The sequence below is a fragment of the Atractosteus spatula genome, chromosome 7 (genome assembly GCF_055471065.1).
Source record: "Atractosteus spatula isolate fAtrSpa1 chromosome 7, fAtrSpa1.hap1, whole genome shotgun sequence".
Classification (NCBI taxonomy): domain Eukaryota; kingdom Metazoa; phylum Chordata; class Actinopteri; order Semionotiformes; family Lepisosteidae; genus Atractosteus; species Atractosteus spatula.
Window position 1 is genome coordinate 10,410,878 of NC_142712.1, and position 27,755 is coordinate 10,438,632.

Consider the following 27,755-nt stretch of genomic DNA (forward strand, 5'->3'; position numbering starts at 1 on the left):
ACCGGTGCATTTACAGCAAGGCATGTGATAATCTCCTTGTAAGTATAATTTGGGACAGTATTTCATAAAGTAATTGGCTGTCACACGGAATTCACACGCATATTAATAGCGGGGGGGCTCGCTGGCGTTTCACACCCCCTGGCTAGGCGGCGCTCTCAGGGGGAGTGAGGATTATACACGGGCACCTGCACACGTCTTTGTTAAATCGCCACTCCTCTGTTGTTTTGAATCCGCGGCTGCTGCTACTGCGGACCGCTCAGTTTTGTGGAAGCCTGACCCAGTGACGTCTCGTTCCGGCTGTGTTTACGCAGCCGTACAGGTCCCGGTTTGCTGCGGGAGCTGTGCAAACCCCCGAGCAGACTTCCGTGTATCTGCGTGTCTGAGCGCAGCCATCGTTCTGGCGCGGTGGATTGTGGGCAGCCGTCGGTCCTCCGAGCCCAGTCTCCTGCACCCCCATTGGAAAAAATGGCTGCTTCGGCGGCGGCGGCGGTGGATTCTTGCCCCGGTCTGTGTCCCAGCTTCGCCGTGGTTTGCTCTTTTCTGGAGCGGTATGGACCTCTGCTGGACCTGCCAGAGCTGACTTTCCCGCAACTGGAGCGAGCACTAAAGGAGACCTCGACAGGTAGGAGGTTTTAAAGTGAAGAGGCAGCGATGTAGTTAAAAAAAAAGGGTCTCCATCATCTTTGCTTGTGTTGGTGGTGCAGATCTTTGAGAGCACTGTTATTGTGTGATCAAGTGACGTTCAACTTCATTTTTCTCTGGCTTATTGACTTTTGCGATGGGGGTTGTAGCCACCCGTCAATGCAGAAGGATGATTTGAGCTTTGCAAATAGTTTTTTTTGCCCGAGAGAAGAGGAATGTGCTTGCTAGTGGCGTTTTGGAGTGTCTCGGGGGTTATTTTCCATCTTGACTTGATTTGCCTTCTCATGGAGTAAATAGTACTTTATTTTGCACAATAGTAAAGATAATGTTGGCTGCAATGAGGGGTGAATTCTACTATTCGTGGTGATATAGCGAATGTGCTTCCGTTAAGTTCCTATATGGGGACCGGAGTGTTTCATTGCACTCGAAATGCGCCGACGATATTTACAGTTTAATGATATTTTTTGGCAGATAGTGGTTCACTGTCAAGACTGCGCAGGCGCATACAAGCGATGCTAAACTTCCTGCTGAATGGAGTCTCTCCGTCTGTGATCTGATCATATTCACACCATTCAAACGGTACTTAGGCGGAATGGGCTTGTGTTTTACTGTCAGAAACATGTTTAAAGAATCGAGGGAAAAGATGTATTTATTCATTTTTGTGTTCACATGGTTGAATCATGTGTTGATTACGACCGTGATCTTTCTGAGGCAATTAAAATTAAAGACCCCCAAATACCTGCGTCCACGGTTTTTGACAATATCCCTATATCGTAGAGAATGTCATTTAACAATCCGTGCTGTTAATGACCTTTGTTTGCATTTACATTGATTTTCTTTTTCCTAATGTGTCAAAACAAATGACGTCGCGGTAAATATTAGCACGCCGCGAGCCAACCCCAGGAGCACGTGTTTCTAGCAGGTGAATTAATATACACATTTCGGGTTTAATTATCTGACACTCACGATAAACGGTTTTTATCAAGTCGGAAGAAACGCAAATCCTGTGTTTGTCATTGCCAGTTCCCTTATAGTAATCGATTTTTGATTTCGACAAAGTTGTCCGTGGTGGTTTCTGTTATCGACGTCAAATTCTGATTCAAGCATTTAAATGAAAATAAATTGTTGGATAGCCAATTCACGTTATAATCCAGTGAGATTAGTTTAAAATAAAAAAAATAGTGCGCTAAGAAGATGCTACAGAAAAAAATGAGAAACATTGTACACAAAGCATTTGAAGAGTGATTGCTTTTGTTGCTTTTGTTAAGTCAGGATACAAAAAGGACAGATTTCACAGGGGTTAAAGCGTACGGAAAACATCTCTGCCTCTTTGAGGATTTCAGTTTAACTTGTGAATTACTCTGTGTGAAGATTTCTAGTTTTAAATCGTGAAGATTTGAGAATTTATTATTCTGAATGTGACTTACAAATTCTCACAAAGGCACGCTAAGTCAGCTGGTTCATGCACTCAGAAGGGCCTGGCAGTATCCACAAGACACTGATTCTTGTTGGCCTGTCTGAGATGTGAGAATTTCAGAAATTAATTGCATACTTCCTGAGCTGGTAAAAAAAAAATTGCATAATGCAGAGCCTCAGAGAATACCCACTGCAGTGGGTTACATTGCAACAGGTTATTAGAGGAACAGGCAGAATGTGTTCAGGGTGCTGCAATATTGGCACCAGGCTTTGTCCAGTGGATGAGCATCTCAAGCTAATTTTTTTTTTAAATTTGGTTTAGAACTGCTAGTTATTTGTGTTCTACCAACCTGATCTGGAACATGCAGTTGCACGTTCGTCACATCTGGGCGCGCAGTTATGAACCCCATGACCCCCACACAGGTGCGAATGAGGAATTGTAGGCAGACTCCCATGATGAGCCACTTGTCTTTCAGCATGGTTGGCACAGGTTGCCGGGGTCAATGTGTCTCTGGAGGAGGAGAGCCCGGCCTGGCTGACCCCTCTCTACCCCCAGTGCACCACTGCCTGGGGGTCCCAGTCAGACAGTGATGTGACCCCGTCTCGAACCTGTGATCTTGAAATTCAGCCAGCGCTCACAGTTCAGCCTCTTGGGAGACAACCACGTTTAATTTGAATGGTTTACATCATTTGTCTTCCCGTGTGGAAAAATAGCAGTCAGTAAGTGAGTAGCGGCTTGTTACTGCTGTTGTTACTCAGGAGTTTAAAGCAGAATCACAGGGTTTCTGGAAGTGATTCTCTTACGCATGTGTCAACCCAGCCGCTGGGCACTGGTTGTCTTTTCCGCTACAGCTTGGTTGGTTTTCCGCTAGAACTGAGCCTTCCTGTGGGTAGTCTTGGGTATGCTGCTTCAGGAGCTAACCAGAGAGCTGTCCCTGTGGTTAAAGCCGCCATGCACTGTACACTCCAGTCACTGGCTCACAGTCACATCATATGCCCTGTTCATACCGACAGTCATTTATCAGTAAGCGTGTTATTCTGATATGTGGATCTCATAAAATCCCTAAAAATGCTAAAGAAAAAGAAAAATTGTTTATTCGTTGATTGCATTAAAGCTGGGAGACCTGTTAGGCGAAGAAATTTGGATTATCAATGGGGGAAACAAACTTGTGCTGGAATTAGAATGAAACAAATATGACAGGATGTTTCCTTTTCCTGTGTATAAACTGTTGCTTTGGGGGACTCGTCTGGTAATTTATGTGAAATCAAGTTCAGTTTAACTTTTTTTTTCTGTGAGATTTCTATGAAGTTGATTAGTTACAGTGATAGTTAAGATTGAGATCATATGAAGGCCGATCCTGTTAAATCTCAGCTAAGGTTAGGCTGTAAAGGGGTTATATGAATGAACACAGCTTTTCTTTTTGTTCCCCCCTCAGTTCCCAAGCCCTTGGTGGAGCTCCACTTGAAGTTAATGAGGAAAATTGGCAAGTCTGTGTCGGCAGAGAGATGGGAGAAATATCTAATCAAGGTAAGGAGGTCGAGCTGCGGGAGGCAAGGTTGTTGAGTCACATCTCTCTGCTTCTGAAATCAGGAAACAGAAAGCAGAGTCCCAGTAATGGTATTGGACCTGGGTCAAAGCCTCAGTCCACTAACCATCCTTTACTGACCCTGTCTCTCATTCTGTCCTCCATTGCTTTATTAGGAGTTCCAATGCATTTCTCGTGGGTCTGTTTTGGGTTTATGAATAGCAGTGTCATGATACTGGCACTGTAGATTTTATGTGTAATTAAACTACCTGCACCGTATACTTAGATTTTATACTTGGTTTATGATAATATATTTTGTGCGAAACATCACTGCAAGCTGTTTCTTTCTGTAACTGTAAAAATGTAGAAAATCTTGTTCTGTGTCATGTTGCCTGTGATTTCTTTCCACATCCCTCAGATGTGTCAGGAGTTCAACAGCACCTGGGCCTGGGAGCTGGAGAAGAAAGGATACCAGGAGATGACTGTGGAGTGCAAGACGGGGATCCTCAAGGTAAGACCAGGGTCCCTTCTCTTGCACTTTCCTGAAATTACACCAAACTCCAGTTCCAATTACACCAAACTCCAGACCTTTTAGATAATACTGCTCTGTATCTGTGTCTTTTTTACACGTTAGTGTTTCACTGTGAAGTTATGGATTTATGTTGTTTTTAAATCACAATTTATCAAGTTTCCTGATTTCATGCTACTCTTGGGGTGCAGCTGCTAGTAAAGCTTTTTTTGAATGTGTTGAGAGATATTGTCAAGTTTTTTAATCAATTATGCAACAGTGGCTATGATGCTGGAACAATTCCCTCAAGGACAAAGATTCAGTATTCCTCTCTTTTTCTAGTACCTGTGCGAATGCCAGTTTGATGACAATATCAAGTTCAAAAATGTGGTCAATGAGGAAGACCCTGACGCGATGCGCCTGCAGCCAATTGGTCGTGACAAAGATGGCCTGATGTACTGGTTCCAGCTGGACCAGGACCACAATGTGCGGGTCTATGTTGAAGAGCAGGATGACCAGGATGGTTCTTCGTGGAAGTGCATAGTCCGGTGAGGATCTGTGGCAGGGATTTCCTGGGATGGGGGTGCATTTATCTAAGCTTGCACCTGGGGAGGGGTAAATCTACAGGGCTCTTTGTTTCTCTCATGTATGTATCTGCTTTCTGGGACAGTCCATCCAGTCTAGTGGTCCTGGACCCTCTTGCTCAAGGCTGGGTTTGGATGGAGTAGATGGGTATGTGGTGGACTCTTTAACTGTTGTACCTTATGTGTGCTTGCAGGACTTAATGTTATCAAGAAGAGGTGTCTCGCTACTGGGCGATAGCAATGTGGTTTTGTTCAGGATCTGAAATTACAGTGAGAACTGGACAGTTTGATAATGCTTGTGTCCCAGGCTGGACTTTTTTATCCAGCTTTTTCATTATACAATTACTTCTTGTCCACCTCAGATCTCGGAATGACCTAGCGGAGACACTAGAGCTGCTGAAGGCTCAGATTGACCCATCGCTGCTGACAAAACCTGAGCAGCAGGAGGGCTCCTCCAGTACCAGCCCCAGCCCAGAGGATGAAGAGAACAAGAAGGAGGGTGGAGAGATTCCGCCACCAGGTACTGGCATCGTCAGTTACTATGAGGAGTGAGCACAGACTGAGCAAAGACTTGCGAACTTGGAAGTGTAGTGGGAAGGCTTGGCTCAATTGAAACTGCAGTGCATAAGTATTGTTCCTGTAGGGAAGAGAGATATTGTTTGTTCATGGTTGTTACAGGAGAAAACCACAATATTTGAGTAAACCTTTGTGATCAAAGCAAATATTTGATTTTGAAAGAATGCTCAGATAACTCTTTAAAATAACACGTTGCCTTGAAATTGAGGTTACAATACTTCAGGGATTAATACAGTTCTCATATGCTATTGTGTGAGATTACCAAATCTCTCTCTATAGGTGAATCCTCTGACATAAAAGCTGAAAAAACAGATGAGGTTTCGAAGGACCAGGAAAGCAAATCTGCAAAGGAGACACTTGTTCCTGCTTCTTCCAAAAGTGTAAAAGAGGAGAAGGCACCCTCTTTGTCAGAAAAGGGAGAGCAAAAATCTGACTTGAATGTGGAAGTGAAGCAAGTCAAACAGGAATCAAATGAAAGCAAGGAAACTACCGAGAAGAAGGAGTTAATAAACAAAGCCGATAAAGTAGTAGAAAGACCTGTGACAGATAAGAACAGAAATATCACCACCATTATCAAAGAAGATCCAAAAGACCCTAAAGATGCCCAGAGCTCTGGTCAGAACACGGTGGCCTCGGTGCCAGAAGTCCTTGTAAAAATTGAACTTCCCGAGGAGGTTAAAGAAAAGTCTCCTGAGGAGTTGGAGAGAGCACTGAAGAATGACCAGCAGGCCAAGATTCCACTGAAGAAGAGGGAGCTCAAACTGACGGAGGACTTTGACAATGGAAGTAAAATTGTCCGTAACCCGTCCATCACCCCAACCAAAGAACTTCTTAAGGAGGAAGGGAAAACTGACGAGGAATCTAAGCCACCAGCTTTCTGTGCTGTAGAGAAGGAAGGGAAGGAACTGGTGAATGGAGAGGTTCAAAGTTCAGGAGACGTGAACCACCACCAAAATCAAGAGGAGCCAGCGAACACAGGGGTTTCATCAGAGGAGAAAGTATCTTTGCAGAGTGAGCAAGCTAAGAAGGGAGAAGCCTTGCCTGATGTCTCCATAAAAAAACAAGAGAATGGGTTAGCAGAGTCCAGTCATAAGGCAATCACAAGTCCACATGAAGAACAGGAAAATGCTTCTGAACAAGAGAACGCAGCGAAGACTGAGAAAGTTGAAGATGCCAAACAAGTGAAGGAAAATAAAGGACCCGAGGTAAATGTAAGTGATTCCACTGATGCTACTCCTACTACTGACCCTGCTTCTGCTGCTGTCCTGGAAGAAAAGAAGGAGACTTCTCCAAAACAAGCAGAGGCATCTCCTTCACCCAAAGCTTTTTCCCATCAAGAAGAATCCAAAGAGGAGCCAATGGAAGCATCCGAAGGTCCTGCAAACAAACCAGAGATGACGGAGAAACCCAAGGAACCTCAGGAAGGACAGAAAGACACGAATGATGAGAATTTGGAAAAGGACAGTGAGAAATCCAAGAAAGATTCCTTGGTTACTCCGATGGAATGTGACATTTCTGAGAGGGAGGAGGCGGACATGAAGAAAGAAAATGATACTTCTTGTGCTGAGAAGGCAGAGTCAGCAGCCGTTGGTAATGCTGAGGATGAAAAGAAGCAGGAAGCAAGTGGTCTGGAGGAAGCCTCTGTAACCACTGTAGCTCCACAAGAGGAGAAGTCAACACCAACTGAAGAGGCTGAGGACAACGTGGAAAAGGAAAAGTCTGAAAAGAGTGAGACCCAAACAGCAGGAGCAGACCAACAGGCAGCTGTCAGTTCTGATGACAGCAAGCAGGAAGTGGAGAAGAAAACTGAAACGCTTAATGAAAATGAAAAGGAAGCAAAGGATGAAAAATGCAATGAGGCATCATCAGAGATCCAGAAAGGAGGGATCAGGTTGAAGATCAGGATCCCTCCACACAAGAGGAAGACCGTGATTCAGGTGGAGGAGAAGAGGCCGGACTGTGAGACTGAGGTGACAGATGGGAGGTCTCTGAGGAGGTCGCCAAGGATTTGCAGGCCCACAGCCAAGGTGGCTGAAATCCGCGACAAGAAGCTGGAAAAGAAGAAGGCAGCAGCAGACGAGGAGGGGGAGGAGGATAATGAGGATGAAGAGAAGCCAGCCCCCCAAAGGAAAGCAAAAGAGGGATCAAGAAAGACTGATCCAGAGGCCCAAACCAGACCCACCAAGGTACTTCAGCAATGCTTATTTTCTATGGTATATTATCTATTTCATATGAGTAAAACAGTGAAAAAGTCTCTTGTGCTCTGCTGAAACCCTTTAATGGGAAAATTTAAACACAGATTCAAAATCTAGAATCAATATCAATATGTTATTTACATTTAAAATATTTAAAAGAAGGATCTGTAGCTTCAGTAAAGGAGACTATGATAGAATGAGGGAGAGCTTACAGTAACAGCTTTAGAAAAGATGGGAGTCAGGGGCATGAAGTAGGATGTTTAAACTTCCAAAAGATATTGTTATACGCTTGAAAGAAATTAATCCCTCAGACAAGTCTAGAAAATGAGGGTCGAATGGTTTAACAAAGAAATAGAAAAACAGAAGTAATAAAGCGTTCAATACAGACTGCAAAAGAGGACAAGACACAAAGATAGTAATAGAGTATACTGAGCTTCAGGTGAAGGTGAGAAATTAAATTAGAATCACAGAGAAATGAACATTACTCTAATGTTCATAAGGGAGAGCATTTTAAGTGATAAAGTAAAACTTTTAAAAGCTGTTAATATGTTATATAACATAAGAACATTAATGGAAGAAGCAGAAGAAATAAATGTGCTAGTTAAATATTTCACACATTTATGAACTAGAAGCCATGACAATAATTGTTGTAGTTGTCAGTAGAATACTTGTTTCATCTGGTAGCATCCGCCATTATATATTTAGAAGCTTTACAAAGCTTTTAGTAATGTCCTTTCCAAAAGGCTAATTCACAATGTAAATATCATGGGAATCCAGTAAATGTCTGAGAATAGATGGGGAACGAGTAATTGTGCTCCTTGAATTGTGAGGCCCTGAGCCATAGATGGACTCTGAATATCCTTTGCCTTTCAGATGTTTCTGCTAGATATGCTGCTTACTTACTAATTCGAGTTGCAAATGGTAATTTTAAAGTCTTGTAATTGATCTGTTGGCTTTTCTTCTTTAAAATCGTAACGTTACAGTCACAGAATTGTGATTCCCGTGCCAGTTGTTTCATTGGTGTCTTAAGGCCTTGGGTCTTTTCCTTCAGCAATGAGCCAGGCTGTGTGCGTGTCCGTTTCAGGGCAGGCGACGGCATCGGCGGACCCGCTGGACAAACACCCGCTCGCGGTGGCGTAAAGCGAAGGGCTCGAGCGAGGAGGAGGAGGAAAGCGAGGAGGACGACAGTGACGAAGACTACAAGGTGGAGAAAGACAAGGACAGACACGAGTCGGACTCCGAGGAGGAGCCAACTCCCAACGATGATCCCTGTAAACACTGCGGCCTGTCCAACCACCCCGAACTGGTGAGCAAACGGCTGAGGTCATACGAGATTTCGGATGTTGATTCCTGTGGCCTGTCATGGGGTAGGGGGTGGAGATCTCAAATTGCCCCTTTGCAGATTCAGTATAAACACTGGAAAAAGGGTTATACCAATCCACTGATGGATTAATTGTACCAGTGTAACCCCTCTCCACACACATCTCAACGATTTGAAAAGAGACTGATCAAACCTGCTTGGTACGTTGGAGACCTGAGGGGCCAGATATGAGAAGCTCTCCTTGAGAGCTTTGTGCAAAAACATTAGGATCCAGTCAGAGATTTATGGAAAGTAGTTTTTTAAATAGTGCCTAGTAAATAGCCAACATTTCATTAACTGGGTGTCTTTTATCATGGTTTAAATCCCTTTTGTCACATTAAGACAGCTAGTCACAGGTTGTACCGTATTGCACCTTACCGCTTCTGTCCACAGACCGGTTCTTTTGCTTTGTTGCCCCCCTTGCAGATCCTCCTGTGTGACTCCTGTGACAGTGGCTACCATACAGCCTGCCTGCGGCCCCCACTGATGGTCATTCCAGACGGAGAGTGGTTCTGTCCACCTTGTCAGCACGTAGGTTTGATGGAAAGAGACTTTCCTTTCTGACAGTAGATGCTGTGAAGATGATCATTAATGCACTTGAGGAGTAGTCTGTTCTTTTTTCCCCTGTATGTGATGGGGGTCGGAGATTGGGGATTTGGGAGGGCCAGGGCTCTCACCGTGCAGGCTGAGGGGAGGAATGGAAAACAAAGGGCTCTCCCGCCGAATTTCAAAATGTAAGATAGCGCGGCTTCAATTTCCAAGTGAAGGACGTCATGAAGAGAACCTAATCACTCATTCACTGGCTGTCTTGCAGAAACTCCTGTGTGAGAAACTGGAGGAGCAGCTGCAGAATTTGGACGTAGTTTTGAAAAAGAAAGAGCGTGCAGAAAGAAGGTGAAGTCGCTTCTACTCCCACCAGAGCCTGACCAAATAAATTGTCTCCTAAAGTCAAAAGTCTTCGGTTTTTCTTACTCTAAGTGCTTTTCTCCTTTTCTTGTCTCGCCATCTCGACAGGCGAGAACGCTTGGTGTATGTGGGGATCAGCGTTGAAAACATCATCCCTGCTCCCGTAAGTAGTACGGACTTGGATTCTAATGGCGCTAAAGTTTTTAGCCCAGACACAACGAAGGTCAGTAGAGATTTAACTTTGGAATCAAATTGTACCATTTTACAGACTGAATTCTTTGACTTTGATCTCTAAGGGGGATTGAAATTTAACATTAACATTATCTGCTTTTAGTCTGCATATTTCTGTTTACTTTTTCATTTTTGTTGTCTTTATTGAATGGAATGTATTCTTTATAGAATAGTGATTTTATTTTGCAATACTAAAGCTTAAAATGAAATTATTGAAATCTAGAATAAGTTATTTATTGTACATTGATTAAAAAAAGTCATCTGTAGTCTAAAAATAAATGTTGACAGTTGTTAACATATTCAAAATCAGTAGAGCTTAATGCTTTTCAAACAGCTGATAGTTAGCAATATTGCAGATTTTTATAGAATGATTGTGAGCTATTGTGTTCACTACCGTAGTATTTCATTGTTTTTGCTTTAGTATTGTTTTCATTGCTCTGTTACCTTTTTAGATTAGAAGGTTGTATTACCTTTACCTAGAGCAGTCATACCCAGACAAGTTAATCTCACAATAGATATTTTTGCACACTGAATACACATTCAAACTGTTCTTGAACTGTGTGATTTGAACTAAACTAGTAAACTATGGGGCAATGAAAACATTACTTAAACATGTCATGCTTTGTTTAATCTTATTTAATACACCTTTTCCCCAGTATTTATTTTATATGAGCACATTACAAAATGAAGGCTGAGCCTTACTATATCTTTATCACAACTACTTTTTATTTTGGTTCAGTACTGAAATACATGTTAATATTGATTCTTCTAGGCAACATCAGTAATGCTCTTGCCTTACTTTGTGACTCATACATGGCCTTGTCTGTAAAAACAAGGGCTTTTTAGCTTGGACTAATCTAAAAAATCAGATGACCGAAAATCATTCATACATAGTCATTTGCGAACTGTGGCATTTGCCTAATTTTTTAAATGTGCCCATAACCCATGTTTATCCAAGGTGTATTGACATTGTTATTTGATTAATTAATGACAACATTTGCTTTCAAGGGTTTATTTATTTCTTCACGTGTTTATTTGGTTGTTTAAGCTGTTAGCACCATAAAGCTGTAAATTGACTTTTAGTTATGTAATGCTCTGTTTTTGTCTTTTATGTTTACATACTTTACTCCAAAATGCTTGAATCTTACATCATCAGAAGTACTAAGGAATAGTAGAATCTGAATTTTCCTTCATGTCCTATTTATATTTTTTAAATCCAAGGAATATAGGAATGATTTGTTAAAAGTATGTCCAGTTGGGGTCCTTAGGTTACTGTCAATAAGAAGGTGTGATCTACACATGGATGACTGCTAACTAACGATCAGACTTCACATCTGACCAAAGCGCTTCTGTTCTTTTTAGGAACCAGAGGTAGAAGAAGGGAATGAGGAAAAGAAAAAAGAATCAAGAAAATCCAAAACCTTGGAAAGGAGGTCAACTAGAACACGGAAGTCTATCAGTTACAGGTACCAATAAGAAGGGCTTTCCTGTCTTGTTGGCTGGGGAGACAGAGACCACGCTCAGATGTTTGAGGTGGTGCTGAGTGGAATTATTGTGACTGGGGCTCATTGTACACATGAAAGATGCATCAGCTTCATTTGAACTTGGAATTGAATAAGAAGAGATTTCTGGATGTTACTCAACTGCCGTCTCTTTTTTGTGACGTTAGATTTGATGAGTTTGATGAAGCGATAGATGAAGCCATTGAGGAAGACATCAAAGAGGCAGAAGGAGGAGGTAAGCTCACACAGTGTGCACAGTTGCAGTTTGAGCTGTGCATTGTGTAACACATTTGATTCTCGACTTGTGATGAAAATACCAAATGTACGAAGTGAAGGTCTGGCTCATGTATGTACTGTTCCAGTGTAGTGAATGTGTCTTTGTCTGGCTTCATAGGAGCAGGCCGAGGGAAGGACATGGCCAACATCACAGGACACAGAGGGAAAGATATCTCCACAATCCTCCAGGAGGAAGGCAAAGAGAACCGCCGTCCACAAAGAGCTGCTGCCACGCGGAGGAAGAAACGCCGGCGCCTCAACGATCTGGACAGTGATAGCACCATTGAGGATGACGAGAGCGAGGAAGAGTTCCGTGTCAGTGACAGGTGGGAGATCCAATACTGAGGCCCTTCAGACATCATGTAATCACAGCTTTTCCAGGACCAGCTGTAGGCAAGCTGTGCCAAACGTTTAACATGAATTACAATTCAATACAATTGAGGGAGCCAGAGGTCTGCTTTGGATTTGAAGGTCCAAATCCATGCGGGGCGTGTTCAGTGGGGAGGCAGAGCCCTGGATAAAGGGCAAAGTGTTGCCTTAGCAACCACAGCTGCCCTGGCTGATTAAGGATGAGATGCAGCTGTGAGGGCTCTTTAAGACACACTGAGCACCTCCTTTACTGAGCACCTCCCCGGAGGGACGAGCAGGCCCCCCGCAAGGGGAGAACCTTCCACCGACTGTCCCGGAGGGGACTGTGACGCGAGCGCAAGCCTATCGTTTTTCCTTCGTTTCATTTTCTTTTTCTTTTCGCCTGTCCCGTCACGTGTCTCCCACCGGGGCAAGCTGAACTTTTCGTTTCCCGTCCCGCAGTGTATCTCCCACTGGGACAGGTTGAGCTTTTTTTTTTTGGCCTTGCTGTCCCTTTTCTTCCAGGGTGGACCCCAATTAATTAAATAGGGTCAGTCCAGTCTGGAAACCGCTGCTCCAAGCGGTTTCTCTTTCCCAGGCTGGGCCCTATTAGATAGGACAAATCCAGCATGCATGTCTCTGTGCAAAGCGGTGCCTTTTTCTTTTTCCTTTTTGTTTTTCCCTAGCCTCACACCGGTGCCTCTGCCCCCTCAGACGGGGCATTGACTTTGACCGGTGTTCGACCGCGGCTCCTCCCACTCCCACATTGTTACAAAGCAAAAAAGTTCCATTGCAGAAGACTTCTTAACTGAGCCTGTTGCTGTGAAAACCTGCTTCATTTGTCCAGTGCAGTGTATCGCTAAGGAAGGTTATGTGTGTGTTCAAGCAGCACAGAGGAGGAGTTCGTGGTGTCGGACGAAGACGCAGAGGACAGCGATGGCGACATCCCCTCCAACGAGGACAGCGACTTCGGCCGCCGCACCCGCCGGACCCGCCAGAGACAGACCAAGAGACAGAGCCAGCGCATACGACGGAGACGCGGGCGCAGGGAGTACTCTGACGACGACGAAGAGGAGACTGAGGAGGAGGAGGAGGAAATGGGTAAGGGGCCTGGTCAGGGAGAGAGAGGGACACAGTAACACGAGAGTAGTGTCCAGGCATATTGCTCTATCGTTTCTCATTGCAGTGCTCTATAGGGAGGTTAATTCATTTCAAAAGAAAAAGAAAATCTCAGTGATTTTGCTTCTGTGTGTCAAAAGAATAAAAATTATGAATACAATAAGGAGAGGCATTGTTGCCTTCCCCTTATGTAAAGGTTATATACAATGTGCAAGATCTGACGTGACTTGTCTGAAAGTTCACTTTGTCATTGTGTAGATATGACATTTAGTGGTCCTTAGTTATCCTGACCTATTGAAGCAGATTTAACACCACGTACAGTATCAAGTACTCTTACAGTGAATGAAAGTACAAAAAACAATGTGCGTTTCTTGTCCTGCAGAAAATTAATGAGCTTTGAAATTCCTCATGCTGTTATTTTTGCAGAGTAGAGAAAATGGCATTTGTGATTGTCCTTCTTGTTTAGAGAGGGAGGCGTGCCCCCTGAAATGGTTTGAATTAATGGTGTGCTCTCTCTGCGCGTTCAGAGACGGAGCGGTCCAGTGATTACAGCGACGATGACCTGGACCTGCAGCGGCGGCGCTCTCGCCGGAGCAAGAGGAAGCCGGTGAATTACTGCGAGACCTCGGAGAGCGAGGGGTCACGCGCAGGGGGCAACCGGGACAAACACAAGTCCCACCGCCGCCGGCTCTCCAGCTCCAGCGAAGGTCAGCCATGGTGTCTGAAAGTTTCGCTCGTCTTCTCCGCTATTGGAGCGCTGAGCACGTCGAGGCGGTCTGTCCTCAGGCTGATTTCTTTGCCATTTTATTTTTGCATATACAGTAATGGTGTGAGGGCAGCAGTTGTGTTGAACTTCCACTGATAAAGAAATTCTGCAAAGTGATGTTTCGTCTACTTTTTGAGTCCACAAACAGCTCTGAGGATTTAAAGCCAGGATCACAGTCTAACTGATCTCTCTTGCCTTTTTAAATCTCTCAGGGAGTTTCCTTACCAAAGATTCAGAGGAGGATGAGGAGGAAGAGGAAAAGGAAAAGCAGAAGAGAAGGAAGACAAGCGGAGAGTCTTCAGAGGAGGACTCGAGGCGCCGGCGGCGGCAGATGCTGAAGAGACGGAAGACCTCGGAGGAAGAGGATGATGACGAAGAGGATTCTGAAGAGGAAGAGGAGCGGCCTGTCCGCAAGAGGCTGAACCGCATCGAGACCGATGAGGAGGACGAGGAGCCTCAGGAGGAGGCTGCACCCGAGAAGGAGCTGACGCAGGAGGAAGGTCAGCGCCTGGGAGGGCTGAAGAAGTCCAACCGGATAACCAGCGATGATGAGGAGGACGGGGAAGCTTTAGGGAAAGAGGAAAGCCCAATGGACTACAACCTGGTGGAGTTGCCTTCAACCAATGGACAGAGCCCAGGAAATGGTCTGGAAGGCTTCATCACAAAACCAAGTGCAGCTGCTAGTCAAATCGTCCATCCAGGTCCCAAGAACAGTGGTGCCCCTGCAGCGTCCAGTACCGCTGCCAACCCCTCCGCCATCCTGGCACCCAATGGCATGGCTGGACAGGAAGTACCCCCTCAAGATGAAGACGAGGATGACCTTTTGGGAGTGACCGACCTGGTGGACTATGTTTGTAATAGTGAACAGCTTTAAGACTGTTTTTCCTTTTGCTCTTTCAGCCCCTCTTCCTTCTTGTAGTATGATATGTACTTCCATGTCAAGGGGCTTATGTATTCCACAGTAGCTGTCGCTATTGTCCAGACAAGGTTTTATGCAGGGGGGGCTGACGGAGATCAGGCCACTTATGGGGAGCGTGTGTGCTCTTCCACTACTCACTACACATACCGAAGTGAAGAAAGATATCAGATTCATCTTGAAGAGCCATTATTTTAACCCTCTTACACATTCTCGAGGATTTTTTTTTTTAAATATGGATTTAGTATTTTAAATTCCCTATGTTGTATATTCTTTGCCTGTTGTTGTCCTTGTACAAATTAACCTTTTTCACTGTAATATTTTTTTAGATTTCATAAGAAGAAAGGTTCATCGCGCTGTGTTTGGAGAAGATTAAATTGGGAAGAAGGCAACAAACTGCATTCCTTTTCTGAAGGGACTTTAGAAAATTTAGGAATTGTCTGCGACAGTAAACCTGTCCCAGTTTTTTTCTAGATAAGTCCACTAGTTTCCAGAATTATTGAATATGGAATAGAGCTACTTTAAAGTTACTGGTGCATGACACCTGGTTAGTAGGAGTTGAATCTGCGTAGCACATTTCACTAGGCTTATGTACACATCATAAGGTATTCGCTTCACTACTTTTAACTAGCTAGTTTAATAGCTAACTCGTATACATGTACTGTATTCCAGTCTCTTTTCCAAAAAGAGCCTCCATTTTTTTTAAAGAAGCAATGTTATCATATTTTTTGTAATTTGTGATCTTCGAAATGCAAAACTTCTCCCCCGCAAGTTTTGTGTTTTAGACAGGCCTTTTAAAAATAATTTATTATAACTATTGTTGACTATTAAGGTGAATTTCTGCCTATGATCTGATATTTTTGGAACTGTTGGGTTATTTCTTGAAATAGCTGACATTGGTGAAATTTGTGTTTGTGACTCAGTGAGAATCGGGCTTTTAAGAATCGCAGTTAAAAACTTTGTTTGGAAGGCAAGGAAGATTTTTAGAAGGTTATAGGCATCAGTCCTCTGGTCAAGGCTGTACATCTTGGCACCAAGGCACTTGAATAATTTTTCTCATGGCCCAGAACAAATTTATATTAAAAACTAGTTCTTAATTACTGTAGTGTCTATTATCTGTGAGTATGTTTACCTTCTCACGAGGTTTAGTTTTGTTTTATTTTTGAATTTTTATCTTTTTGAAGAAGTCTGAATTTATTCATTACCTTGTTTATTCCCTTCTTATATCAGTACAGTCCTAATTACTTTTGTGCATTTTTACAGTATCAGCCAAGGCAGTTTATTTTAATGCTTAAAATGCCAAACTTTTAGACAAGTAAGGGATATCTTTGAGAATCCATATTAATTGCATTTGGAATAAAATACATGTATGCTAAAAATTGTAATGATGAAAACTATTTTTGTTTTCCACACTTGGGTGTCAAGTTAGATCTCCCTTGAACTATATGTACATGTTGAATTGACCCTACACATTTACCTGCGTCTTGCAATATTGCTTTCTTTTTATGCATTTTAAATCTTTAGTGCATCTTGGTAATTGTTAATGAAATCCATAAGCATAAAAAGTGCTCTGGATTAGATTTAGCCATAAAACTTGTTTTGAGAAATCACTACTGTTTTTTGCTTTTAAAAAACTGTCATTAAGCTGTTTTCTTAGACATTTGCGATATTATTTTGGAACTTCCTTATTGTCTAACACCCCTTCCCTGTAATATACTTCCTATTTGTTCACACTGTTTCTTTTATTTAACCATGCTTTTGTTCTTTATCATCTATATATATATTTAATTTTTCATTGTCTGACAATCTTCTGTTGAGATACCAGTTTCATCAGTTCATTGACAATACTTACCTGACATAATGTAGGTATTTCGATATATATGATGGGGAGTTTCACTTTTCCTTATTCTAAAGTACAGAGAATGGACCAATAGCAATGACATGGCATTCTCAAGATATTTCTCCATCTTGCAGGAGAAAATATCTCGTAATGTTTCTGTGTTAGTTTGAAGCACAGTTTGCTGCCACTAGTCAAGGAGCTATAGAAGCTCACATTGATTTCCTAAAGCATCAAGAAGTGCATTATCATAGTTTTTCTCAGTGGCATGAATCCCAGCTTTGACTGGTACTAGAGAAAAACCACAATCACTTCAGACACTTCTCAGTGTTCAAAATTCTGGTCATTGGGCATTCCTGCACACTTCTAGAAAAGTACTACACACCTTTCTGCGGTGAGCAGCAGCAGCCAAATCCTGCTCCACTGTTCTGGCCAGATAAATATTTCATATTGAAACAACACATTGTTTTAGAGGAGGAGCTGAAAGATTTTTTCATCACTTGCCCCTTTGTACTCCCCAAATGTTGGATTTGAAATCTTGCGCTTTTCGCAAAACGTTTTGTGGCCTACTTTAGCCATTTAGATTTCAGATGTGATGGAGTGGTTAAGAGGGATCAACTTGCAATTCACAACACTGAAAATGGTCTTGTGCCTTGGCAGAACTCGTAGAAAACAATATTACAAGTAGTCTTTGTCAAAGACTTTCCATTCTTAGTTTTAAGTGGTACTGAAGAAGTGTATTATTTTAAGGTGGCTAGATTTTATTTCCCATCAATGCAGATTTGTTGTTTTTTTTTATATTGCAACAGTCTTGTTAAACTAAATATTTTCAATTATTGCATCAATTCCAATTGTATGTTGGAACATTTCTGAAACAGGCTCACACACCCACCTTGTTCTGTCACTGGTCATGCCTAGAGCAAGAGCAGTGCCGTGCAGTATCAATTTCGGCTTCAGACGTGCTGTAAACATTTTCCGTTGCGTTGTCTGTTACCCGTGGTTTCTTTAGAAATTACGATCCATTAAGTAAATGGAGCACCCTTCTTGTCTCGGTTGAGTTCTCATTTTAAAGGAGTTCCGATGCAAAAGGTCTCGGTGTTCCTCAGCCTGTTACAGAAGGCGATGCCACCCTCTTGGAACTCTAGTGGCAGGTGACCTGGTCCTTAAACTTGGCAGACGTCAGCCCTGTCTCAGGAGTGACGCTGGGTAGCTTTGAAACCATAGTTAGCGTGATTGAATACCTGGGGGGGGGGGGCCCAAGATGCACTCATCACCCTGATACCCTGCAGACTTCATTCAGTTTAAGTGTACAGTCTCAAAAATGGCATAACCCTTTTTCTTTGAGAAAAGAAAAAAAAGATATCTATCTCTTAATTGTGTGTATATTTGTAGTTTATGCTGTAACATATTTAGAAGCTTTTTTTATAATGAAAAGGTATATAAAGCAATTCTTTACAATTGCTACTGTTTATAATTTTTTGTAGCGGGTTGTGATATTTTGCACAACTTTTGTAATGTAAAAAGTTTCAGCATGGTGTTTGATTTCATCCTGCAGACAGTAGTAGTCTTTTTGCTTGGGGGTTCAAGTTTAAACCCACAGACCTGCACCCCTTTCCCTAACTCGTATCCAGCAACATCTCATTTCTTGGTACCGAACTGTGTAGATAATACTAAACCAAGTTACACAGGATTTGTAGTGATGAAGAATAATATCTGAGTGCAAAGATTAAACATACTCTGTTGTATGTCTGGGATGTATCATTTTGTGTTTTGACAGATGTACGAGACATGTTCCAAGTGACTGAAGACAAAAGCGACTGTTTAGACAAAAATGATCTTAAGTAGTGTGCTTGTTACATGTTTTCTGAGTAACTACAGCAATTTACCAAGAGATATTTTGTAAACTATGTAGTATGTCTTGCGCTTACTATACATTCTGTTCAGTAATAAAAGGAAAATTGATTTTTTTTTAATTACTCAACCTTACCATTAATTTGTTTACCCTTGTTTTCGCATTTGAACATAGTGCCCAGTCATATTTAGGCTTTGCATTCTCATGTCCATCAAAGCCTTTTGCAAGGGACTTGCCTTCTGCTGGAGAAAAATATTTGAGAAAATACTGAATTATCAGGAGTGAGAAAGATGTACATGCAGTTTCTCCAACATACTGTTTTTGATACTTTAAATTCAGTCCATGTTTTGTGCTCTCAAGATTTTAAAAAGGTCTTCTGTTGCTTTAATTCCACAATTATTGTTGGTCTAAATAAAATAATGGAAAATCAGTGCCAATATTTTTAAGTGTTTAGTGTTGTCTCACTACAGTCTGGTCAAATATTTGTGTATAAGCTAGGCCTTTGGCCGTAGATGTTAGCTCCAGGCCTTAGTCTGTGTAACATTTTTTCTTTGTTTTCTTTCAGAACGTTTTGTTAAACCTGCTGTAATTTCTTTCGTATAAATAAAACTTGTAAATTTGTCATAAAAAGCTTCATCCTGTCTGCCTTAACTAGTTTCCTTTGTTCCAAATATAACAGCAAAATTCTCAGTGTAGGTGTTTATTTTTGTTTTATTAGACTACTGGTTCTGCACTTCAAGTATCTTCAATGAATGTGTATGTGAATTTTACTGCCACATAGTTAATCAGAGGGCAGTGTCTTTGCTGTTAACAATAGATGCTATAAACGTTTTCAGCCACTTATTTTCGAGCATTAAAAAGACATTTTAAAGTAGCTTTATGTGTAATTTAAGTAACGCTTGGAATCGAGGACGGTAGAATCAAGTTCACAAAGTATGAAAATAGAGCAGCTTTATAATGATGAAATCGAAAATACAAAGGCGTACTGTATCTGCCTCTGCAGATTGCTTTATTATTTATTTTCCATTGTGTAGGAAGTCAACATCAGAAGATTCACATCCAATTAGTTTACCGTTACAAACCCGGTGGATGTCATAAGAGAAAGCCGTTTTTAAAGTATTTAAAGTATCGAGTCTTCAATCTGTTTCGGGTAGCGATGTTTCATGAATTTGGTGAGCTCAAACCTAAATCTGTTTACAAATCTGATTCAAAATTCCCAAGTATCCAATTTTTGCGGTATTTTGTTATTACGGGTTTTTTTTTTGCGATAATCCATTCATACAGCAATCGCAATTTCTACTACTGGTACACTTTCATCATTCCTTTATATCTGTCATCACCAAGATTTTTAAAAACAAGGTAATGTTGTACTCGATTCTGTCACAATGTCCTTGTTTTTTTACTCGCTAAAATGTTAAACCAATTTTGGGACGGTGGTAAACATACCACCATGATATAGCGGCAGTGTTTGGTGCAATTGCGTTTTAAAAAGCAATTTAACCAGAGTTCTGCACTCTCATTTAGAAATCTAGAAAGATCATATGAACTACAGTACCGTGGTTATTTATACAAAGGGAATTTAATAATAAAATTGTTACTTAATCTCCACTAGTCACCGAGCTTCGTGTTCTAAATGTATCTTTATTATGACCTCTAAAGCACACAAAAGTTAATTAACCTAAGAACCTTTGGCCTTAATCAGTTGTCATCTTTGGTACAATGGGCTCTGTACCCAAATCGCGCTCTCCTACAAATTGTGTGTTAGCAGAGCTGTTATCTGAAGTCTAACCTCCACATAAGCCGTCACATCCGTGAAGAATGACTTAATACAAAAGCGTGTATGAAATTCACTTCATCAACTGCGATCTACCGCTTTCAGACATACCTTGTTTTTTTATGAACAGTTTAGGCGATACCAAATTCGTGTTAATCACTTTGAGGATAGATCTAAAAAATATATAAGAAATACATGTTCAAGATATGTCTGTATCACCAGTGCTCCAATACTTGATATTAATCAACCATAATTGTTATTAGTAACGATGAAGATGGCCAAGGTCTTCAATTGTGCAACTAAACTCCAATCCTGTAGATGGCGCTATTAAATAATCGTACCGTTCTTTGGCGCTGTGCTCACGTCTTTGGCTTCAGGGCAAGATTGCCCATATGTTTGGCGGGGGATAGCTTCAGAGGAAGAGAAGCAGCCTAGAGAAGCATGGGGTTTGTTTTCCACTGAGCGACTGCGAGAGTGAGGCGACTTTTACGGAGAAGCAAAAAGACACGGACTGTACCCTTTTGCTCCAGCCTTTCGTTATAAACACAGCCGTGCGAGTGAAAACTGAATCGCAGTTTTTATTTCTTTTTTTTTTTTTGCCCTCTGCTTGATCGGATTTCTCGCTGTCGTTTGCGCTTTAGGCCGGCTTTTCTCGGCGATCTGCGGCGCCGTTTCTGTGTCGTTGTTTTTTAATTGGGGGGTCAGGCGCGGCACTTTTCCTTAAGACGATGGTTTTGCTGAAAAACGTCTCCCCTCCCAGTGAAGGCGTCAGGCACCAGCAGGCTGAAACGACCGCAGTGCTGGATGGCAAGGGGCTGGGCTCCGGCACCCTCTACGTTGCAGAAAAGTAAGTCCGTTATCACACGGGTTAAGAATGGTCAACTGAAAAATCTTTTTCGCATGCCCCTTTGACGCGTGTAAAAAAAAACGAAAGAGAAACCTGTTTGGGGGGGGGGAAAGAAAGTTCTTGCCTCAATCTCACCCTGCTTCTCCAGATGATCAACAGGTATTTGAGGGGGGAAAGGCGACACTGCCCGGGTGCGGTGTCAAACACGTGACAGCGCGCTACACCTGTGGTGGCCAAGCACCCCCTCACCAGAATGAAACCCCCCAACTCTTTCCGATGCGTCATTTAAGCGTCGTTTTGTACGATCGTCCTCTCCGATTGTGCCAGCAGTAAAAATGCATCATCAGCAGATGCCAAAAAAAAACTTTCTCAGGAGTCTTTCTGGAAAAAAAAAAACATTCGCGAGTCCGCAGACAAAGATCGCGTCATCGTGGTTTTGCCTGTGATTTCGGACTACTCCTATGCAGTTGGCGTGATTGAGACGTTAGGGTGTAGAGAGTGATTCGCGTGTGCACCCGAGCTGTGAACTCCACCCTAATCCGCCGCCGTCTTTCTTTTCGTGTGTTTTATGACAGCCGCCTGTCGTGGTTTGACGTGTCGGGAAAGGGCTTCTCTCTGGAATACCCCTCCATCAGCCTCCACGCCATCTCCCGCGATCTCAGCGCCTATCCCCAGGAGCATCTGTACGTCATGGTCAACGCCAAGTTGAGCGGTGAGACGGCGTGCTGTTGGTGAATGATGACGGATTGGAGACGGGAAGTTTCAAGACGGAAGAGCTGAAACTAAGAAAAAAAAATCTTTAGAAATGGACGATCGACTGGCAATCTTAAGGATTACAGTTGAAGTTGGGGGGGGTGGAATAAAGTAGTTTAGTGATTTGCTAAACTAAATTGGCACAAGCATGGCACTCCATTTTTTAACTACCTGAAAACAGTTTGAAGGGAAGATCGGGGAATAAAACCTGTGCAGTAAAGGAAAAGTGTTCCGGTCTTTCATGCCACCTCAGATCCCGATATTGACTGAACGGGCTGTTGGATATGCAGGAGAGTCCAGCCTTGATGGCCATAACGCAGGTAGATATGTGCAGCTGTGGAGGCATCGCAATACAGCAGTGGGCGGCTTGGGCAGCTGCGTTTATTATTCTGTGCTCGTCAATGCTGCCTTGCACTCGGCTGTAGAGTTTCTCTCCTGGCCCTGATTTGGTGTTCCCAGCATGAGAGAAGCAAAGAGACCATTATTTTTTTCCCTCAGGGTCGTACAGCCTCAAGCTGTCTTGAACAGCCCCGCACAGATTTCCACCCTGTTATATAGCCCTCTGCTGAAATAAAAGCCCATTGTTACTCCCAGGGACTCCTGCCAGTCCCCACTGCAGAAAGACATTTAAATAAGCCTGGAAGCTGCTGAGCACAGATAAGCAGCACCCAGCTATAACATAAAATTAAAATGAATGTGATGCTACATTTTAGACAGCTGGTATTGTACTTTGTGTTTGCTGCCATAAAGTGCCGATGTTTGTTTTGGTGTAGCTGAAAAAGATTTGTTTAGGAACTAGCAAATGCCTAGTCTAGTTACTTCCACAAGGATGCAGGAGATCACCACTAGGAAATCTAAAGAAACTTCTTTCTCTTTTTGACTGGATATTATTTCACTTTTAGTTTATTTAAATGAAAGCAGGACTTCTTTGTATTAAAATATAAAGAACTTACAAAAGCTTCACATTGACTTTGCACTATTGTTTGGTACCTACTAGCAACAATCAGCAGGATGTTACCTCAGTGAACAGTGAAGCAGTGCCATAATTCATAAGGCCTTGTACGTACCTTCCACTGAGGGGCACGGACTGGCAAGGACGCTCTCTAAAGCCTGCTATATGAGCCTTTTACAAGCTACAGTAACGGTGCCTTTCATCTAAATCCAGCCCCAGCCCCCACTTTTGGCTTAATGCCATCTCTGCCATGTTGGTTGTTCACTTGGTCAAACCCATTAAAGTTAACATGAATTATACTGGATCACGGGCCAGAAAGTTTGTTTCTTTTTCACTTGTTTGGCCTGTTAGCTGTGTATCTATGGTGGTGGAATCTGAGCTGTGCAAAGCCAGTCTGCCAGAAACAAGAGAGCCAGTAGTCTGAAAGACTTGCCTGCAGTACTGTTCTGTGAAAGTCCTTAAAGTGATGCCTCCCTTTCCAGGCACTGGAGAATGGCACTCCTCAAACCAAGTTTTAATTGTACCTGAACCATTTGGAAGGACAGACAGACCAAAATTTTCATGCTTTAGGCTCTCTGCGCAGTGCGAGCCAGCAAGTAAAATGTAGACCCCTTTGGCTCTCTCTCTGTAGAGGAAGCATGGGCCTGGCTTGATTTTGTAATCCCTTCCTAGATGAAGAGGTGACAGAATCTCAGATGGAGGAGAAAGCAGCTGAAGGAGAGGATGAGGATGACGATGAGAGCGATGACGACTCGGACCCCATCACGGAAATCCGCTTTGTTCCCAGTGATAAGATGGCGTGTGAGTTAGGAAAAATCTTCCCTTCTGTGCTGTGCTGAGTGCTCAACCTGTCAGTATGTTTAATAGCCTAAGTAGTTGTCAGTCTGTTTGTAATTTGTTTTTTGGGGGTAAAAAGTGTTTGTGTTTTTTTTCCTGAGCAGATTAATTTGTGTATAGTCCCAGCTGGTGTGCTTTATAACTTTAGTTTACAGTAAACGGCAAATAACATGTAACTGCAAGAGATCCTACTGGTCACAGAACCACAGGTTAACTCTTAAGACTATGGAAGGAGTTTTTGAAGGATTTACAATTGAGTAAACAGAGTGAAAGGTGTACAGAGTAGGATGCTTTAACAAAGATGAGAAAAGCTAATATTTACCCTGAAAAGCTCATATTTACACTGAAGACAAAGGTGGTAGGGAAACAATGCTGAGGAAAATGGTCAGAAGGTTGAAACTAGAGGTGGTGATGCGTCTGCAGAGGCCTGTGGGAAACTGCTTGAATAGGGTTCTGGAAGAGTCCTGAAAGAGAATCCTGGCAAGATTGTGGAAGACCCCCTGAGAACAAAGCCTATTCTCTGTGTTGCAGTGGAGCCCATGTTCTCTGCCATGTGTGAGTGCCAGGCACTGCACCCTGACCCTGAGGACTCTGACTCCGATGACGAGTTTGAAGGAGAGGAATACGATGTGGAGGAAGCTGGTGAGTTATGGGGCCTGGAGGACAAACTCCTGTATACATTTGTTTCAACTTTAAAGGGAATGGCTGACATTTTTTAGATTGGGGTACGGTGGCTCTGTGGCTAAGGATCTGCGCCTGTGGCTAGAAGGTTGCCGGTTCAAATCCCGCAGCCGGCAGAGGAATCCTACTCCATTGGGCCCCTGAGCAAGGCCCTTAACACCAACTGCTCCAGGGGCGCTGTACAATAGCTGACCCTGTGCTCTGACCCCAGGCTTCTCTCCCTGTCTGTGTGTCTATGTGTCTCGTGGAGTGGAAGCTGGGGTATGTGAAAAGATGAATTCCTAATGCAAGAAATTGTATAGGACTAATAAAGTGATGTTATGTTATAAATTCCACACCCACTCTCCCTTCTCACCTCAGATTCCATATTTGAAATTGGGAGTTTTCCCATTCTCCTTAAACCAGCTCTTCATGAGTCAGCGGCAGTATTTGTTTGATTTGCATTCGTTTGTAGGTTTTAACATTTTGGGGAACTGCAGTCCCGATTTCTCAGACCGGTTATTCAATCTCATGAACAGAAGAAATTGATGAAAAATTTTGCAAATTTCGAATTGAGCACAAAATCGCGAACTTTTGTGAAAATACTGCAAGTCGCCTGTGACTGCAAACTCGCATCCGAGTTCCCATGAATTGCAGTGTGAAGTGGCCCTTCCTGGTCACTAGTCTCCATGATGAGTAATGTAATGCGATGTACAAGCAAATAGGTACAGGTTGTGCAGCAGACATTTCACCACAGAAATGTTCCAACGTGATATGCATGATTAAATAAGTAGTACTCGGCAAAACTGTCTCAGAATCGAGCGCAGTATTTCTGTTGGGTTAGAAGAGATGTATTCACAAGCCTACTTGTTTACAATGTCATTGGGCCACTTCACCTCGCCGGAAGTTTTATTGCCTTTTGTTGAATCACCGAACATAGTGCTGCGCATATTTAATCTATTTTGTGATATAAATGGGAGGTTTGCCACGTTACTCTGTGCATGTTACTCATCAGAGCTAATTCTTTTTAACCCCAAAATATAAAAATAGCGTTGCAGTTCCCCTTTAAGTGATACCCTTCAAGAATACAGTCCTTCAGGACCAAGACGGGCTGAAAATCCACACTTTGGAATTCCTTCCGGGTGGAAAGAAGTCAGCAGCCGTAGCCTTCTGCCTGTGTGCCAAGTACAGGATTCAGAACTCCATGGTGCTCCTGAAGGTCACCTGCTGCTGTGTATTCCCTGCAGAACAAGGCCAAGGGGACCTGCCCACTTTCTACACGTACGATGAGGGCCTGTCTCACCTGACGGCGGAGGGCCAGGCCACCCTGGAGCGGCTGGAGGGCATGCTGGCGGAGTCCGTGGCGCAGCAGTACCACATGGCGGGGGTCAGGACCGAGGAGACCGCCGGCGATTTCGAAGGTACGTTCGCGGACGGCGATGGCTGGGCCACGTTTTATGTCATCTGGCATCACGTTGCAGTATCACCCTGTAACGCTCTACAGAACGACAGCAGGGCGCGTTCAGTACAGAGCGATCCGCGAGCCACATATTGAAGGGCTGCGTTTATGGGCTGTAGATGTGTTTTCCTGTTGAGTTCATGCTAACATTTTTCTTGGACTTTCTGTCATGTGAGGGAGACGTGGCTTCTGGGCCTTCGGTGACAATTTGTTTTCTCTTAGATTTTGCAATGAGCAGTCCAGACTTCGGTGGACATAGCAAGATATGATTGAATTAAAATGCCTCAGGTTCTTGTCTGATGAAGGGTGTCTAAATTTGTTTCCACAAGGGGGCAAACAGGAGCTTTCAACAGTCTTGAATTCCTTTCTACTAATGCGCTTGTTCTTTCTCTGGCAGGGATCTCATTTTACGTGGTTTCTAAATTCCTTCAGCATTCCCTTAAACAAAAAGATTTCAGGGCTCTTATTGTAAGACTTCTCTTTCATTTTCCGTAGAGAATAAATGCACTTATGCCATGCTGCATGTTTTTTCTGCAGTGGTTTAGCAGCATTTACTGTGATAATGTCTCCATTCTGTTCACCAAAAGGGTCTAGGACCTGCAGTTTGGAGAAATTTGTTGTTGAATCTGGCGTTATATCGGATGTGTTCTTGCTATTGCCCGTTCCTCTCTAGATGGGATGGAGGTAGATACCAGCTCAGCGGTCGCTGGACAGTTCGAGGATGCAGATGTGGATCACTGGTAAGTGAGGCAACGCTTAAAATGTTCCCTTGCAAAGGAGAAATGAATTCCACTTAAAATGTTTCTCCTGTTTGTAAAGTTAAATTGCTGATAAAACAGATACAATACAGTATTTTCTTAATAGGCACACATTCCATGTAAAATGTCATACACTGCTATACATAAAAACGTTCTAAGTATTTTAATACCTAACTTATGTTTATACATTATTTTTATTCCAGTAAATAGTTATTTTTTAATTAATTGTGCTTGAAATGGGTCGGCTGAGTCCCAGGCATTTTAAATGACAATTTTACAGTCACAGGATTAGATCTGTGAAAAGCCGCGATTAGATCCGTGACGTTTTCGTAGGGCGATACTAGAAGCAAGACTCTCAAGATGAAAATGTTTCCACAGTCGTGCGGCTGTTTGTATTGTAGATCTCATCTTCCATTTCAGATGTGAATATTGGCAGAGGTTAGACCCACTCTTGGACAGGACGCAATGGAAGGTGGATTATTCTAGAGATTGCAGAAGCCTGCAGCAAACATTCACCAACTAACTGTTTTGTCTGGTAATGTAAAAACAGGACTTTTTTTTTGTTGTGTTGTACTTTAACATATTTACTTTTTTTTAATTGAAGACCCATGGCCTGCACTCTCCTGTCCCTTGCTCTGACAGGGTTTTTGTCTTTGTATTACATCTGCTCAATAAAAACTAATTTTTGTATGTACATCAGCAGTGGTTGTGTGACTCTAGTTTTTAGAGTAAATCAAAAACTGAAAGCACTATCAGGTTGTTGGAATAATAATAGAAAATAATGTAGATCAATACAGTAGCACAGAGAAAATTAAATGTATAGGCTGGAAATGCGTAATAAGGTCAGTTTTTTTAACTAATGTTAATTGAAATGGAGAGCCTGATGTGATCACCAGTGACTTTTGAAAATTGAAAATTCTGGTGTTTCATTGGAAAGCACGGACAGTACATACAGTAGTGCAAAAGCTGTGCTGCAGTGAATGTGGAGTATTTGGTATGTGCAATGTCCCTTTTCTATCTTGTAAGGTTGCTAACATTGAGGCAGCACTTTCTTTTCACGGCTGGGTGACTGTTAAATCATTCAGAAATATTTGTCCTCATTAAAGTAAAAAGCCCCTTTGTATCTCAGACGGCTGCTTAGTCATCCAATTTTGC

At 42.6% G+C, this 27,755-nt stretch overlaps 2 protein-coding genes across 3 annotated transcripts; both read left to right on the forward strand.

Annotated features, from left to right (window-relative positions):
* Positions 1–226: 226 nt before the first annotated feature.
* On the forward strand, positions 227–19,190 carry rsf1a (remodeling and spacing factor 1a). 2 transcript variants are annotated; one of them, XM_088921260.1, is made up of 16 exons: positions 227–622; positions 3,495–3,586; positions 4,003–4,095; positions 4,435–4,640; positions 5,039–5,196; positions 5,532–7,438; positions 8,532–8,753; positions 9,234–9,338; positions 9,622–9,701; positions 9,822–9,936; positions 11,307–11,410; positions 11,614–11,681; positions 11,841–12,048; positions 12,960–13,171; positions 13,717–13,896; positions 14,168–19,190. In XM_088921260.1, exons 1-16 carry the CDS (start codon positions 466–468, stop codon positions 14,827–14,829), a joined length of 4,569 nt encoding a protein of 1,522 aa, XP_088777386.1. In that variant the 5' UTR covers positions 227–465; the 3' UTR covers positions 14,830–19,190. The 2 variants fall into 2 exon arrangements, with proteins under 2 accessions (XP_088777386.1, XP_088777387.1); XM_088921261.1 differs by having other exon boundaries at positions 9,822–9,876.
* A 1,533-nt stretch (positions 19,191–20,723) lies between these two features.
* On the forward strand, positions 20,724–27,294 carry clns1a (chloride nucleotide-sensitive channel 1A). The gene is made up of 7 exons (XM_088921708.1): positions 20,724–21,181; positions 21,757–21,893; positions 23,559–23,687; positions 24,255–24,365; positions 25,631–25,804; positions 26,516–26,582; positions 27,021–27,294. Coding segments are annotated over exons 1-7 (738 nt in total). The 5' UTR covers positions 20,724–21,062; the 3' UTR covers positions 27,022–27,294.
* Positions 27,295–27,755: the final 461 nt, after the last annotated feature.

What these genes read in the sequence shown, in the direction of transcription:
- clns1a (XM_088921708.1), top strand. Translation starts at nt 21,063, where the DNA reads ATGGTTTTGCTGAAAAACGTCTCCCCTCCCAGTGAAGGCGTCAGGCAC. An exon ending in ACCCTCTACGTTGCAGAAAA is followed by an intron (nt 21,182 to 21,756) that starts GTAAGTCCGTTA and finishes GTTTTATGACAG; the next exon opens with CCGCCTGTCGTGGTTTGACG. An exon ending in GACCGCCGGCGATTTCGAAG is followed by an intron (nt 25,805 to 26,515) that starts GTACGTTCGCGG and finishes GTTCCTCTCTAG; the next exon opens with ATGGGATGGAGGTAGATACC.
- rsf1a (XM_088921260.1), top strand. Translation starts at nt 466, where the DNA reads ATGGCTGCTTCGGCGGCGGCGGCGGTGGATTCTTGCCCCGGTCTGTGT. An exon ending in TGTCCAACCACCCCGAACTG is followed by an intron (nt 8,754 to 9,233) that starts GTGAGCAAACGG and finishes CCCCCCTTGCAG; the next exon opens with ATCCTCCTGTGTGACTCCTG. An exon ending in GAGTTCCGTGTCAGTGACAG is followed by an intron (nt 12,049 to 12,959) that starts GTGGGAGATCCA and finishes GTGTTCAAGCAG; the next exon opens with CACAGAGGAGGAGTTCGTGG.